General features: G+C 37.6%; 2 protein-coding genes across 2 annotated transcripts in view; one reads left to right on the forward strand and one right to left on the reverse strand.

Moving 5' to 3' along the window:
• Positions 1-15,569, forward strand: part of Flo2 (flotillin-2) — a 710,730-nt gene that overhangs the window by 15,712 nt on the left and 679,449 nt on the right. The gene's annotated exons all lie outside the window — the stretch shown is intronic.
• On the reverse strand, positions 506-13,977 carry LOC149412579 (glucose dehydrogenase [FAD, quinone]-like). Its single transcript, XM_089645119.1, has 6 exons — positions 13,872-13,977; positions 3,218-3,436; positions 2,996-3,106; positions 2,186-2,318; positions 1,861-1,980; positions 506-1,733 (listed from the first exon to the last, which is right to left on the reverse strand). The coding sequence occupies exons 1-6, from the start codon at positions 13,975-13,977 to the stop codon at positions 506-508; spliced, it is 1,917 nt and encodes a 638-aa protein (XP_089501245.1).

Raw genomic sequence — 15,569 nt, forward strand, 5'->3', positions numbered from 1 at the left:
AGGAAAAGCAAATCATTATTTATGAGTCTACGGGAAGGGATATTGAAAGGGAAGAGTTGCAACAAAGTAGGTGAGTCAATCATGCTGTTAATAATTTTGTAAATGCAGAGGAGATCAAAGTCATTTATACATTGTTGGATTTATAAATCATCTAATTATGTTTTTTTATGTGTGTATATTATATACACTTCCACCTTTCAAAGAAGCAACATTTTCATTTCTGTTTTAATTATTAACACGATTTAAATATATATATATATATATATTTCACCTTCCCTGTATTTAAAAAGAAAATCATCTGTCCCAAGCCAATGACACTATGACTTCCCCATTTGCGAATATTGTGAAACTGGTGAAAGGGATTGATGGGAAGTGTGGGTGAGTGAGGAGTATGGTAAGTATCCGACTATTCAGGTCTCATCATAAAACATAGTTAAAGCCATTTACAGTAACGAATTATGGTTTCACACCGCGACGAAAGAATCTAGAATCTTTCACTTATTTGTTAATCGTCTTTCCACGTTTTCTTAATCATATCCGACGCCTTTTCCGCTAACATGTAGACCGGAGCAGCCGTGTGCCCGGCTATGGGGAAAGGCAGCACTCCCCCATCCACCACCCTCAGTCCATTGACCCCTCTCACCTTCAGTTCCGGGTTCACCACGGCTCCAGCATCCCCATCAGGACCCATTCTGGTTGTCGCCACCTGGTGCCGGAAATTAAACCCGATGCTCCGCGCCGCGCACTTCCAATACTCATTTGAATCGTAATCAAACTGTTTACAAGTCGGCAAATGGCCTCTGTACAGTTTCGTGCCGAGTCTTTTAAACGGTTCCGTTTCGCTTAGTTGAATCGTGAATCGTATAGCAGCTACCAATGTGTCTAAATCTTCTTCATTTTTAAAAAGATTTCCGTAGAATTTTGGCCAGTGGAATGGATTCCTGTCTTTAAGTTTTAGATATCCCTGCGACTTTGGTGTCAGTAATATGGGCACCATTATGATTGTTCTCTTAGTCCTAATGGGCTCGAAGTATTCCTCGTAGAAATCGTCTCTGATGCGTAGCACAGTCCTGGCGATATCATTTGTGAAAGGTTGTGTCAGAAGGACAATTTCAACATCGCTTGAGTTTTCGTGGTCTTTTGTGATGTTTGTATTAATGAAGCCTAAAGCCTCGATTCCTCCTATACTGGCTAGTGGGCCGGATCCATCTCTGAACCATTGTGGTACTGTTGACCCAAATTTCACCGCTTCTCTGATTTCGCTTACATCAGGTCCGTCGACCAAAAAGACAAGTCCAGCAAAAGCCACATGTTCGAACAAAGTTTCTCCCACCTTCAAGTCTTGTACAAGCGGTATGTTGAGTTCTTCCAAGTGTTCTTTGGGACCTACTCCTGATAATATCAACAGTTTTGGAGACACTAATGCTCCCGCTGATAGAATTATCTCTTTCCTCGCTTTGACTTTGTATCGCTTCCTATTTCGAACGTACTCCAACCACTGAGCTGTTTTTGTGTCCTTATCGATTTGCACTCTTGTTCCTCTACTCCTGGGCAGGACATGCAGGTTTTTCCTGTACCTAATTGGGTATAAAAAAGCCTTGGCAGCGCTGTGTCGACGTCCACTACGCGTGTTTGTCTGAACATAGTCAAAACCTGGTTTCCCGTTGTTGAGATCCCAAATGTTTTGTTTTAACTCTCTGGCTCCTTCTAGAAAAGCGTCAGCATACTCGGACCTGCGGATGCATCCACAAATAACATTAGTTTTTAATAAAAGTATTCATTGTATCTGAATATCCATCATTATCGTCTATTCTACGGGATTCTCGTCTTTGAAAAAAAGCTAAATACGTTTCCGTTTACCTTTCTGCGAGGTATTCAACGCTCAATGGGCCACCCTTTCCATGGAATGGTGTTTCCTCAAGCCCTCCTAGATTTGCGTTTTCAGACTTGATGAAAAATGGCAGCACTTCGTCGAAAGACCTATAAATAAGGTATTAAAAGGTAATTACGACCAACGTCCAATTATCTGGACATAATAACTGCATGGTTCTAATTCTCTACGAAACTACAAAGAAACGTCAGTGAACAATTTGTTTAGTTGGATTAACAATCGGGAAAATATGAGAACTCATAGATAATGAGTTTGGTAATCTTTGATCGAAGATCAAGGAATTTAAATGCTCACCAGCCAGTGTTCCCAGCTTCAGCAAGCTTGTCGTAGTCTCTCTTCGTTCCTCTGGAGTATATCATGTAGTTGACTATGGTTCCTCCACCAACGCCTTTTCCAGCCGCGAAGAAGCATGTTTTGTTTTTCATCGCTATATTCAAATAAAAAGTCTTATTAAATAATTGGTTATTTGTAAAAATTTTATACCTACTAGAAAATTGCATAGATACGCTTAATTTTTCATAATTTTAATAGTTATGAATTAAAAAAAAAATTGAAAAGGCTATATCATTAAAACAACATCATTACGGAATGTTGTAAAAACATTGCATTAAACAACATCTTTATGGAATTTTGTAAAAACAGTGCATTAATAAAAAAGTGTATCTCTAACTGTTAAAATTAAAACTAAACTTTAAACTGTTTTGTTGGCAGCTTGAATTTTATCAGAGTATGTTTTTAAAGTTGGCACGAAGCCAACCATAATGTGGATTTGCCTAAAATTGTGGTTTAATGCTTCTGACCGAATTACAGTCGATGTGTTCATAGAATGTTGGATGGTAGGCCATTTGTTACACCTCTCAGTCCCTCAATCTTTATTTATTTATCCTGATAAAACCTAACTATAATGTATTGTTACAACGTGTTCCCACCAAAACCGTTTATTGGTAAACCCAGCTGCTCTTTAGGACGAAATTATTAAACCCCTTTAAGTTTGGCGACGATTTCTGGTTACTACTGATATTATTGTATGTATTCCGCTAATTGGGTAGTATCATTTAGTCGAACCAGTTTAAAAATAAATAATGGCGGTTGGCCAGCACGTACTTGCTGGCCAGGCGTAGTCCGTCTCCTCGAGGCCCGCCACCATAATGGGCTGGTTGAGCAGGGACTCTGGCTGGCCGGCCTCCAGCAGCAGCACGCTCCAGCGGCCGCTCTCTGTGAGGCGGTTGGCCAGCAAGCCGGCATGCAGCCGGCCGGCCCGGTGTTCACGATCACGAAAGCGTATTCTGTCAGAAGCTCTGCAATACTAGCTGTCTAGTGTCTCACCCAGGCAGGTATCCTCGTCCCTTTCCAGCGGGTACTTCCAGGCGTAGTCCGTCTCCTCGAGGCCCGCCACCATCATGGGCAGCTGGTTGAGCAGGGACTCGGGCTGACCAGCCTCCAGCAGCAGCACGCTCCAGCGGCCGCTCTCGGTGAGGCGGTTGGCCAGCACGCAGCCGGCCGGCCCGGCGCCCACGATCACGAAATCGTATTCTGTCAGAAGCTCTGAAATCAAAATTTTAATAGTTGATTACATCACCGGTACTACAACCCTTTGAGAGTCTTTGCTCCGGCTCCTAAAAATGATATCAACAACTACAGACCTATTACTCTACTAAATACTTTATCAAAAATCTTTGGAAAAGCTATTAAAGAACAGCTCTACCATTAACTAGAAACCAATTGTCTACTCTCGAAGAACTAGTATGGCTTTAGAAATAACAGAAATACAAAACACGGTATAACCACAGTAACAGACTTCATCAATTCTAACCTTGACTCAAAGAACAAAGTAATCTCAATATACCTAGACTTTTGTAAAGCTTTCGAAACAATATCTCACAATATACTATTTAAGAAACTTATAACTTATATTAAACTCTGTATCACGGGAAATTAACTAAACTTACTTAAAAGTTTTATGTCAGAGAGAACACAACAAGTTATTATCAACAATCTAAAGCGAACCCCTTTCAGTCAGATACGGAGTGCCCCAGGGAAATGTCCTTGGTCCCCTAATGTTTCTTATCTATATCAATGATCTTTGTGAACTAATTACAGAAGGCAACATTGTGAAATTCGCTGATGACACCGTAATACTTTCAATAGTGCCACCATGGGTGGAACTACGGTGGACACTCCCAAGGAGGATATTGTGTTTCCACCTATGACGGCAGAATAACACCCATGCGAACACCCCAGCACAGGTTCTCCTAGTGAGGTGTTCACAGAACATTACTACCTAAGCTTCAATCATACATACAGTTGCTTATCACATTTCATTCACAACATCTATCTGTATTACTTGCTCCCAATTTCAATATGCATACCTATAAACTATATGTATAAGTGAAAAGATAAATAAATCTAAAAACCTACCAGTACAATATTGTCACCTTTCAGTCTATATTATGTTATCTCAAGATTTTTATTTCATCGTCGTTATCATCGGCATCTTATTGTAGATCCTTTTTCGCGCACATGTTAAATTTTAACAACATTTTTGTACATGTGTAGTATAACCAGAATAAAACCAATTACGGATGTCCTCCTTGTGACTGTACCTCTACTAAGACAACATAATAAGAATATATATAGCAGGTAATATTAGTAATTAATATAAAAACAAAATGTTCCTTGAATAAACCTCTTCCGTTTTGTCAGGATAGCCAAGCACGTTGTTTTAATTGGAACCTAATTAATATCATTATATTAACACAGTTAATGATAGAACGTCCAGCGTCCTGCCAGCAGGACTTTACGTACTACCGGTAGGACGTAAGTTTTTTGTTTATATGCGGCTTTGTAGGCCTGCTAGCAGGATGCCGTTAACTGCATTGCATAGTGCGTCTCTTTCTGATTCAGCGAGTTTTTGAATCGTATTTCTGCGATCAGTCTGGCCAAAATGGCGGCGAGTATAAGACGTGGGGTCCGCGTTCGCGTCAAAGCCACGTATTTCGACGAAAATGATGGCCTAAACACATGGAGTCGCAAACATTTTGGTGATAATTACGACATTAGTTATTGTTGGGGCACTGTAAAAAAGTTAGAAAACAATTATGCAAGGGTATATTGGGAAATTGACAAAAAAATATCAACCGTGCCCGTTGGAGTTCTAATTGCTGAAACCGAAAATGACAATTTAGTGGAAGCAAATACAAATGAAGAACATTGTAAGTACAAACTTTCTTATTTTATTCATAGGCTTACGTTTATAGTAAGCCTAGTATATTCCCATAGAAAAAATAGTACTTGGAGGTTGCTTGTTCGTTTCCATTATTTACGTGATTGACAATTTTTTTTTGACAGGCACAACATAAATTAACTTTGCTAAGTTTGACTTGTATGGGTATGTATGCGTATGTATTTGCGTGTCTGTGTGTGTGGGCGCGTGCTTGCCTGTGTGTCTGTGCCTGGGTGTGTGTGTATTAAAAATATTTTTATTATTTTTTAACTGATAAACTTTATTAATGTTTATAAGACAAGGTTTTTATGCATATCACAAAGGATTACAAATTATTATAAGCAATAATTATTAGCCAGAAACACCCATACAAATTGAAAAAATCTTCCGAGAAGATATAATAACTGCCGACGACGAAAAATAATAATATTTGACAATTCTAAGTATTCACCAATAAAATGTAGACATAATTTGTCGCGACGCTATCTAGTGGGGAATTTAGCAAGTAAAATTGCCTTCCCTACTATAATAAAGTATGTTGTTCTTAGGTGAAATAATAAAATAAGCAATAGTTGTTGAACGAAATATTTCTAATACATATTGAATAATTTGACGGGACAGGAGATAGGCCGGCGTAGCTCAATGGATCGATCACCTGACCGGAAATCAGGAGGGTGTGAGTACCGTCGCGACGCGTCGGCGGTTATTATTTCTTCTCGGAAGATTTTTTCAATTTGTATGGGTGTTTCTGGCTAATAATTATTGCTTATATTTATTTGGAAAATAATTTTAAGTTTAAATATATTGAGTACCTACACCCCTTTGCGTCTGTTGATCACTAATAATGGATTTTTTTTCAGCATCGTCTGAATCGGGTTCTTCTTCTTCGAGCGAAGATGACGAGACAAGTATTTCAGTACATCCGAATTCAAGTACAAGCAACGTAAATTCTGCTCGAAATACAACAGTTGCAAAGGGTGTTACCTGGACTTTTCATGAAGCAATACGTGTCGATCAACGACAACAAGGCTATTTCAAAGCTACCTTGCTAGTACCATTGGGGCCCGCACGAAGTATCAAGGATGCATTTTTCATGATATTTCCGAGAGAGAAGCTTAGTTACATAGTCCATTGCACCAACTATTCGTTTCCAGCAAGACAAAAACTGTTGAACGAGAAGGAATTATTAACTGTTTTTGGCATATTATATGCTATGACTCTTCAAGAACTTCCAGATCGACGATCCTATTGGAATACCACCTCTGATGGAATATATCCCCCTGCAAATTTTGGACAAAGATTTGGTATGAGCCGCCAAAGATTTGAGATCATTCTCATGGCATTGCGCTTCACACAATCCTCAGACCTTGATTTTTCTGATAAATGGCGTAACACTAGAACATTAGTAACGATGGTGAATGATAAACTAAAAGATACCATCCATCCTGGGTCAAAAATAACTGTAGATGAATCCATGTTCGCCTGGTATGGAAGGGGTGCGTACTTCAAAAACGGAATGCCAGCAGTTATGAAGATTAAAAGAAAACCAAAAGGAGTCGGTTGTGAAGTAAAAACAGCGTGTGATAGTGACACAAACATTATGATCAGAATGGAAATTAATGAGGGCAAAGAAGCAATGAGTACGAAGAAATGGCAAAGAGAATTTGGCGCAGGAACTGCAACTACTTTGAGATTGACAGAGCCATGGTATGGTTCTGGCAGAGTTATAGTTGGTGACTCTTGGTTTGCTTCAGTCAAAACAGCTGTGGAGTTATTCAAAGTTGGATTGTATTTTATTGGACTGGTAAAGACAGCACATAGTTTCTATCCTGTGTCTGAGATGGCAGCTCAGTGTCCTACGCATAAGGGGGCATCTGTTGTGAGTACAGCAGAAAAAGACTCTGTGCAGCTCACTGCCTGTGCCTGGAGAGACAAAAAGATTCATACATTTGTAGCCACTTGCGAAACGACACTGCCTGGCCTGCCATCACGCAAAAGAAGGTGGGACGATGAAGGAAATTTATTTTACCGAGAAGTCGATCGGCCTAAATTAGTCCAGCAATATTTTGACGGGGCTGCGGCTATCGATATTCACAATCACATTAGGCAGGATGGATTGGCATTGGAGAAAGCTTGGGGCACACAAAAATGGGAACATAGAATATATGCCTCAGTTCTGGGCATTATAGAAACGAATGCGTATTTGGTTTTTAATAATTTCTTTCGCTCCGAACATGATCAGGTGTCTCACAGGTGGTTTACTACCAACCTGGTATTAGCTCTAACTATTAATGACGATGATAACCTACAAGAGAATGAGCCGCCACCACACGAGAACATCGCTCACAGCGGAGAACACATTCTTGAGGCCCTGTCAAAATCAGATGACAGAAAGAGAGTTCAACGCAAATGTATAGTTTGCTCCAGAGTCAACAAAAAACAGCAGAAGGCGAGCTTTTTTTGCAAGACATGTGGTCCGCGATGTGTTTTATGCTCTCCACAGACAGGAAGAAACTGCTTCACCTACCATATCGCGAATGGAATTCCAGCATAATCCTTTTTTTAATTTTCTCAAAGTAAATACAATTTTCACTTACGTTTTTTTTTCTTCATTTTCTTGTTTATTTTCTACCCTGTTATATTAATAAGCGCCCATGTCTTATTTTATTATACCTTTTTTTAATTTTCTCAAAATAAATACAATTTTCACTTTCGTTTTTTTTTTCATTTTCTTGTTTATTTTCTACCCTGTTATGTTAATAAGCGCCCATATCTAATTTTATTAAATAAAATACAGAAAGTTTGTCACCTCTGCCTATTTTTAACATGCATAAAAGTCGAGTACTGCTAGAAGGACAGCCTCTTATATTCATACAAAAACCGCAAAAAATTGCGTACTGCTGGCAGGACGCACACTCGTCGAATTGTCCTTCCGGAAGCTCCTTCCGGCAGGACAAGGGTTTGGACGTTCTATCATTAAGTCTCATTAACCAAGTTTCAATTTAGCGATACAATGTTCGCCATCCTGATTTAGTGATCTGATTGTGGTGTGCACACAGGGGTATATACAATATATACATACATTATACATTTCCCGAGCGACTTTTTTCCTGGGTTCATTTTTAGGTATGGGATCTTGTGTTCATACCTAAACATCTTTACTCTTTGGAGTCGTAATTTATCATCTATTTATTTATCTTTGACCTATGTTGATGTATATATTTTAAAATTATTTTCTTTTTAAAGGAATGCCATTCATGATGACGAACAGTGGTGCCAAGTTAGCATATTATATGCTAAATTTGGCATAATTACTCCATGTTTGGCATATTTTTTATGCTTTTAGCATATAGCATATTTATTTGGCTTATTTTTACAGAAACATGAAAATAATAAAAACCAATTTTTTAACTAACAAAAATAATATCAATTGAAAAACTGGTGTCTCAATGGAGAAACATAGTTCACATTAAATGGGAATCCTTGACTTCCACTGTAGAGTTTTGGAATGAAGTCATGCAATATAAAGATGCAGCTAATAATAACCCCTTCGGTGATTTATGTCAGTTTGCAATGCCTATTTTAACATTGCCGCATTCAAATGCGGACATTGAACGTGTATTTAGCCAAATGAGTCTGGTCAAAACAAAACTCCGAAATCGTTTGGCGGTGAGAATGAATGCCATTTTGTACGTGAGATTTGGCCTAAAGAGAGCAGGAAAGTGCTGTTATTCTTACACTGTTCCTGACGAATTACGCTGCATTGAGACCAAAGAATGTTACGACTCTGTCTCTCAGCCTTCCACTTCAGCTGCTGTTAATGAAGAAGAAGAATATGAAGATATTGAAATTTTATTTCTAAGTTAAATTTATGTTGGCTTTTTTTTTAGCGTTTTTCTGGCATAACACTCTATTTCTCAATACATACTAAGTTAAATTTATGTTGGCTTTTTTTTGGCATATTTTAAAGGAATTTAGCATATTTCTGGCATATTTTTCCCATCCCTTTAGCATATTTTGAAGTAGTTGAGTTGGCAACACTGATGACGAATGTCGAATTTTATCTTCTTGGCACTCTAATTTTTCATTTGCTCGAAAAAATGTCTTCATTTGAAAGGAAGCTAATATGGGCTTAATTTTGGAACTTGATTGTCTATTTGAAAACCCACCGTAAAAGTGTCAACTAACAGCCGGATTTTAGCGAGAAGTAACACTAAAGACATGCCGCTGACAGGACAATTATAACTTCTCTGTCTTTATAAAGGTATATTTATAAACGACGCACGTATAAGAAATAGAGGTTTCGTATGTGTACCTACATTCGTCGTTATCGAGAAAGGGGGTGGGGGTGGGGTAAGACAGATCTATCTGCGGCATAACTGAATGGCAAAGCGCCGACAACTCTCCCTTGTGAGTAAGGGTTCATATAAAGCACCTACTCGGTTTAAGGGCGGATTTGCGTGTCAGACATATTGCGTGTCAACCCAAATCCGAATGTTAGAATACGCGATATGTCTCATTTAAACCTAAATTGCTCCGTAATCACGTAGTAAAATGGTTGAAAATTTTACTTGTTTATTCAAGTACCCACGTGACATTTATTTACTGAAACAATATCTAATTCATCGGATTCCTAAATATTCCTCTTTGAGTCACAACCTATTGCCCGTTCTTCATGATTTACATGTGACGTTTGTGTTGACTTACTACCCATTGATATATCCATACATTTAGTCAATGTTATCACCGGAACATTTTGAAACTCTATTAGTTTTAGAGTATTTTATTACTGTAAGATTAGATGAAACAATGAATTGTAAAATGAAATGTTAATGCAACCAATGGCTTAGTATCGGAATGCGCTTTACAACTTTGTTCAACTGTTTGTAACAGGTTGAAATTCCCTCACAAACGCCGTTTAAAAAACCGACGTGTAAAAAAATTTTTTTTTACCATTATACATATATTTTCAATTTTTTACCTAGTTGCCCCATCTCTTGGGCCGGTTAGTAGCCAATTTCAATTTTATTTTTTTTGATTGGACTGCTTTTGCTCCTTCTCAGGGACTGTCTCTCAAATTACCGTGAATATTTAATTTATATCTTTTAACATTTTCTTATAATTTTAATTGGCTTAACTGAGGATTGCATCTTCCTCCCCAGGGACTGGAGTCGACCGCGCTAACAACTGCGCCAAATACCTAGTTACCGACATTAGGACAGGAGGAATGGGCAGAGGAAAGCTCCCATCTCCACAACAGAACAACCGGAGATGTTTGCTTCAATCCATTTGTTAGATAAACATACTGAACTGTATTGTCTGGACCAGTTATCTATGACCAACTCATTAGTCTAAGCGTCCAAATATCAGCAGTTTAATTTTTTTTTGATAGCCAAATTTCTGTGCAAAAAACCTTGTTTTCAGACGTCGGTTAAAATCTGGTAAAACTAAATAAGTATCATACTTTATAATAATGGATTATTGATAAAAAAAATATTAATTAAAAATTCAATTTTATTCTTATATATAGATGTATTTATAAAACAATAAATATACATTATTTTATATGTTACACAATTTTATAAAGGAAAATAATATGAGCGTTTTGTTTATTTTTACTTATCGACATTATTTTAAAAATAACATAAATTTGTCCAAATACAGCATAAACAATCGCAACTCGCTAATACATAAATGTCTGACCAGCAAGTATTAGATAAATACGATTAATTTTCTACAATGTTTAGAAAATCTCTTGACAGTAAAGAATGTAAAATTCCAAACGCCTACCCATAGATAAGGATAGATGCGAAAATTCGACGGTAAAAGGTGTAGCCTAGTGGTACGTTAACATTTGCGAACCGAAACGCGAGCCGAGTAACGAATTATTTACATTTACGGTTGCTTCGTTCATTTCCCATATCTTGAGGTTCGGTTCGCAAATGTATACGCAGCATTTGAGTAGGTATGCAGCAGAGTAACCGCTGACAGCGCATCCACTACCTGCTTTAGTTTTTATTTTCGGTAGAAAAATATTATTAAAAATTGATTAAATTAAATGAATTTTAAACACGTCATTCGTTGAAGTAGCCAAAGAGATGCATCTGGCTCTCTAATCACCGTTTGCGAACACTGAGATAGATGTTGGTGGTTTCCGTTAGCGGGTGAATTGAACCAACAAGGCGAGTGTTTAGTAATCTCTTACAATTATATTCTATGGACGAACGGTGACGTCATGAAATTGACAAATGGCTCGCTAGCCACCGTTTGCGACGTTGATGGTTTATGTTAGTTTGAGAATTTAACCAACAAGAAAAGTGTTTAGTAATCTCCTACAATTATATTCTATGGACGAATAGTGAACGGTGACGTCATGAAATTGACAAAGCTTTTTTCTATCTGGAATTTCTATTTTCAGCTCGCAAAGTCATTTCTATTCTGAAAAATAAGACGACAGGCGTCGTCAGTCGTTTCCTAAGTTAGCATTAGGCTTCGAACATAGGCACTTACGCAGATATATTCACCTTTACGCGCATCTCAGTATCTGCTTTACTGTTAATACCTTAAATCAGGGCTTCTCAAACTTTTTTCAACTGTGACGCCCTTGGGAAGTTGCCATATTTTTGCGACGCCCCCCCCCCCCGGTGACTAAAAATCTAAGCCCCCCCGCCGCTCATTTGTACCAAGCGTAGTATTTTGAAGCCCCCCCCTGAACGGGTGACGTAGTATGGGTACGTTACCTAATAACAATTTGTCAGAAAAACTCCAAATAGTATCTAATTTTTTTATTAGAAAATAAAGAACACAAAGTAAAAACAAAAATGGAAGCAAACAAAAAATGTGCTTGCTTTTCTGAGCATAGTTTTTCAAAACGAGGTTGAAGTTTCGAAATCGCCATTCTCGTCTCTGCCTCTAAATGCCTCTAAAATGCAAGTAGCTTATCCTTATTATATTGCAGCTTAAGGCTGGCGTCACAGGACAATTCTATTAACTGTTCGGTCGCGTCAACACAGATAGCCAACCTATTAGCGTCTCCCACACGCACACTTCAGAGCGACCGAGTCCCGCGCCACTTCAGGCGCAGAAAAGTAAAGAACGATAGGTTTACAGCACAGTTCACTGTGAGACTTTTCTGCGCGGCGGCCTGAAGTGGCGCGGGACTCAGTCGCTCCGAAGTGTGCGTGTGGAAGACGCTTTAAAGATTGCCTCACGACGCCCCTGGGATGATCCCGCGGCGCCCCGGGGCGTCGCGACTCACAGTTAGGGAAGCCCTGCTGTAAATGATTACGCATTTCTGCGTTTCTGCATTTTAACAATTATTAGTTGCACCGATTTCAAGGTAAACTGTTATTTTGGTTTTTAAAATAACTTTATTCAATGCCACATATTCCCCAGCCACAGATGTTCAATCGATGTTTTATTTATAGTCGCCAATGTAGGAGTAGGCATTTATTGATATTTTTTATGATTATTTTTAAACTTCTTTAACAAATAAGCGTGCTAATTCTTTTCGAAACGGTCTCCTATATCTGTAGTATTTTAAAATAATGTGACTCCATATATTCGAAGAAGAAAAGAAGCTGTTAAGGTTAAACGCAACGCTCGTTGTATTCTACGTGTTCACAGATGGCGTTAATTAATTAATTTTGTTTAAATACGCTTTTGCAAGGTATTGCTTTACAGTATTAAGACAAATTATTTGTTTGCGCCCTCATATACGCAATATGAATATGAATAAATAGTTTTGTCCATATAAAAACTCAATTCTATCGAGAAAGGCATACAAATACAATATTGGATTGAATCATCGGTAAAATGTTGTATTTGTGTGCCTTTCTCGAAAGAATTAAGTCTTTAAACGAACAAAACTATTCATTCATATTCATATTGCGTATATACGGGCGCAAACAAATGATTTGTCTTAATATTGTAAAGCAATACCTTGCAAAAGCGTATTTAAACAAAATTAATTAATCAACGCCATCTGTGAACACGTAGAATACAACGAGCGTTGCGTTTAACCTTAAAGAAAAGCAGATATTCTTCCTTTTTTAAATCGATTTAATGTTGAACTCCCACATGTTTAAAAAATTGATAATAAAGTAGTAGGTAAACCAGTCCTCTGTATCGGCCTTTAAATATAATCAAACATACCAATTTTGGTTGTCGATGCATCTATGCATGCGTGAAGTTATGTGAAATATTCCTGCGTAATGCGTACAATTGTTCACTTTAAATGAACTTTTAATTTTAAAATTGGAACTAATCCATATAAAAATATCAAACAAGTGATAAAGTAGACACCATTTTTTTTATTTCTGTAATATATCTATATTTTGAATATCTATATTAGACATATATTATTTTTGACAAGTTTACTAAGGACGGGTTGTTTAAGTGCCGAAAAATGAGAAACATTGCAACTTGAATGTGTCCACTTAGCCAGGGAAAATCGATGGCACTTTAATTGTATTGATTGATTCTATGTCATTGGAAATGTCAGCTCGTAAATTAATAAATATTCGTAAATTGGGGTGATGTACGATAACAGAGGTGAGGATTTTTCACTTGTCGTGAAAAAGTATTGATTTAGAACTAAAATATGGATGGAATCCTTTGGGCCATCTTGAGTATTTCTGTCTCACGGGGAGATTTCATCAATTACCAGGTGAACATAATTATTCCAATTTACATACACGAAATATCTGTCTTGAAATTAATCATATATATACTTGCAATCATAAATTATTTTCCAACTTGTGGACGATAATTCGGAATCTATGTTTAGTTGCCAGACCTGAATAGCCAGGCCGTTCCCCCTTCCCTTTTCCTTTCCTATTCCAATTTCCTTTAGCCTCAACATTTCGCTAATTGATTTCACGGGGAATTAGGTTAAAATTTATAGTATTTAAAGAGTTAATATAATAATTTACAGTGACTTCCCACGCTTTTCAGTCGCCGGCAATATTCATGTTTTAACGGCTTATTTTGTTAGTTAGTTGCTTACTTCTGTCCTCAACTCATTGATCTAATTCAAATGATACACAGGAGTACAGGAGACGACCTAATTGGAACACTTGCGCATTATCAATGTACACTAAAAACGATTATTTCAATATTAAAATCACCTGAACAATGTTTTTTTTACCTGGTGTTGGATATTGATCCATCACGAACTCCAAGTTTCCTTGCGAATTTAAAGGAAGATACACAGATGCTGGGCTTTGCTTCAGAACCTCAAACATGAAATTGTTTTGCATGCTAAAAATACTCCCTCCGCTCCTCCTTGCTTCACTTCCACCAAACTTTTTCACATCTCCTGTAGTGTATGAACTCTTGGCACTTTTCCCATTCAACACACACTGCGTTAGTGAAATTGATGCTAAAATGCACAATTTCACTATTATTATCTTTGATATCACATTAGAAGGGGCCATTTTAATATTAAACTTTTGGACTACTCTTGATTTAAAAAAGGCATATCAGCCTAAAACTTATGGTTTACACCGAATATTGGCAGAAGACTGACTTTGTTATTTTACTTAAAATAAATGAATACACTTATTTTTATTTCTACTCCTTTCGCAGTATTTATTTAAACTGTAGCCAGTATTCAAAGCGTCTCCCCGTGTGATTTTGGCGAAGGGACTAGTTATTTCGTTAACTTTGCAGGTTTATGTAACCTCCGCCTTACGTATTTTTAAATTCATTTCGCACTTGCTAACCTTGTCATACAATCCTTATTTCATCATCAGTAATTTACTTTTTGTGGAGAGTTGACCAACCAGTTTAAATACTTGTGGTTTTACTGGAAAATCGTTTTAACATTATTTTTTAAAATTTTTAGTCAAACAAATTCAATAAACTATAATTGTAGTTTCCTCCCAAGAATTTTATTTTGAGTAAATACAGATACAGACTTTACTATTTGGGAGGCGGGTATGGATAGGGAAAACCAAAACCAGCCATAGTTTGTCTAAGTCTTGGCGGCGGATGCGTTTGCCCACCTACTGCGTGGTGGGCCGGATCACATATGTCCAGCCGGACTCTCTCGACTCATCGCCTTGCACCGCAGTGGGAAATATGGATTCATTCATCCGTTACTCCTGGACACATTGACCCCGGAGGCCTACCCACCCTTCATACCCTTTTCTTTCTCAGAACTTCCTCCCCTTCTTTGAGTGTCTGTGATGGGATAATCACTTGTTTCCCATCACAATCTATTTCTTATAGATTAAGCAGTTGGAATTAGATGAACAATAATGTACAAAAAACGATAGGTAGCAATAAGTATACAATCTTATTGCTACCTAAGATTTAATTCGAAATTCTAACTTCAGTCTACCACGCTTTAGTACAATCAAATCTCCAATACGCTTTAATCAGCTGGGGAGCTACACACAAAACAAATCTACTCCCTGTTGAAATTGTACAACGTCTAATTATAAAAATAAT

This window comes from Hesperophylax consimilis, chromosome 22 (genome assembly GCF_061612785.1).
Source record: "Hesperophylax consimilis isolate HC1 chromosome 22, BYU_Hcon_1.0, whole genome shotgun sequence".
Taxonomy (NCBI): Eukaryota; Metazoa; Arthropoda; class Insecta; order Trichoptera; family Limnephilidae; genus Hesperophylax; species Hesperophylax consimilis.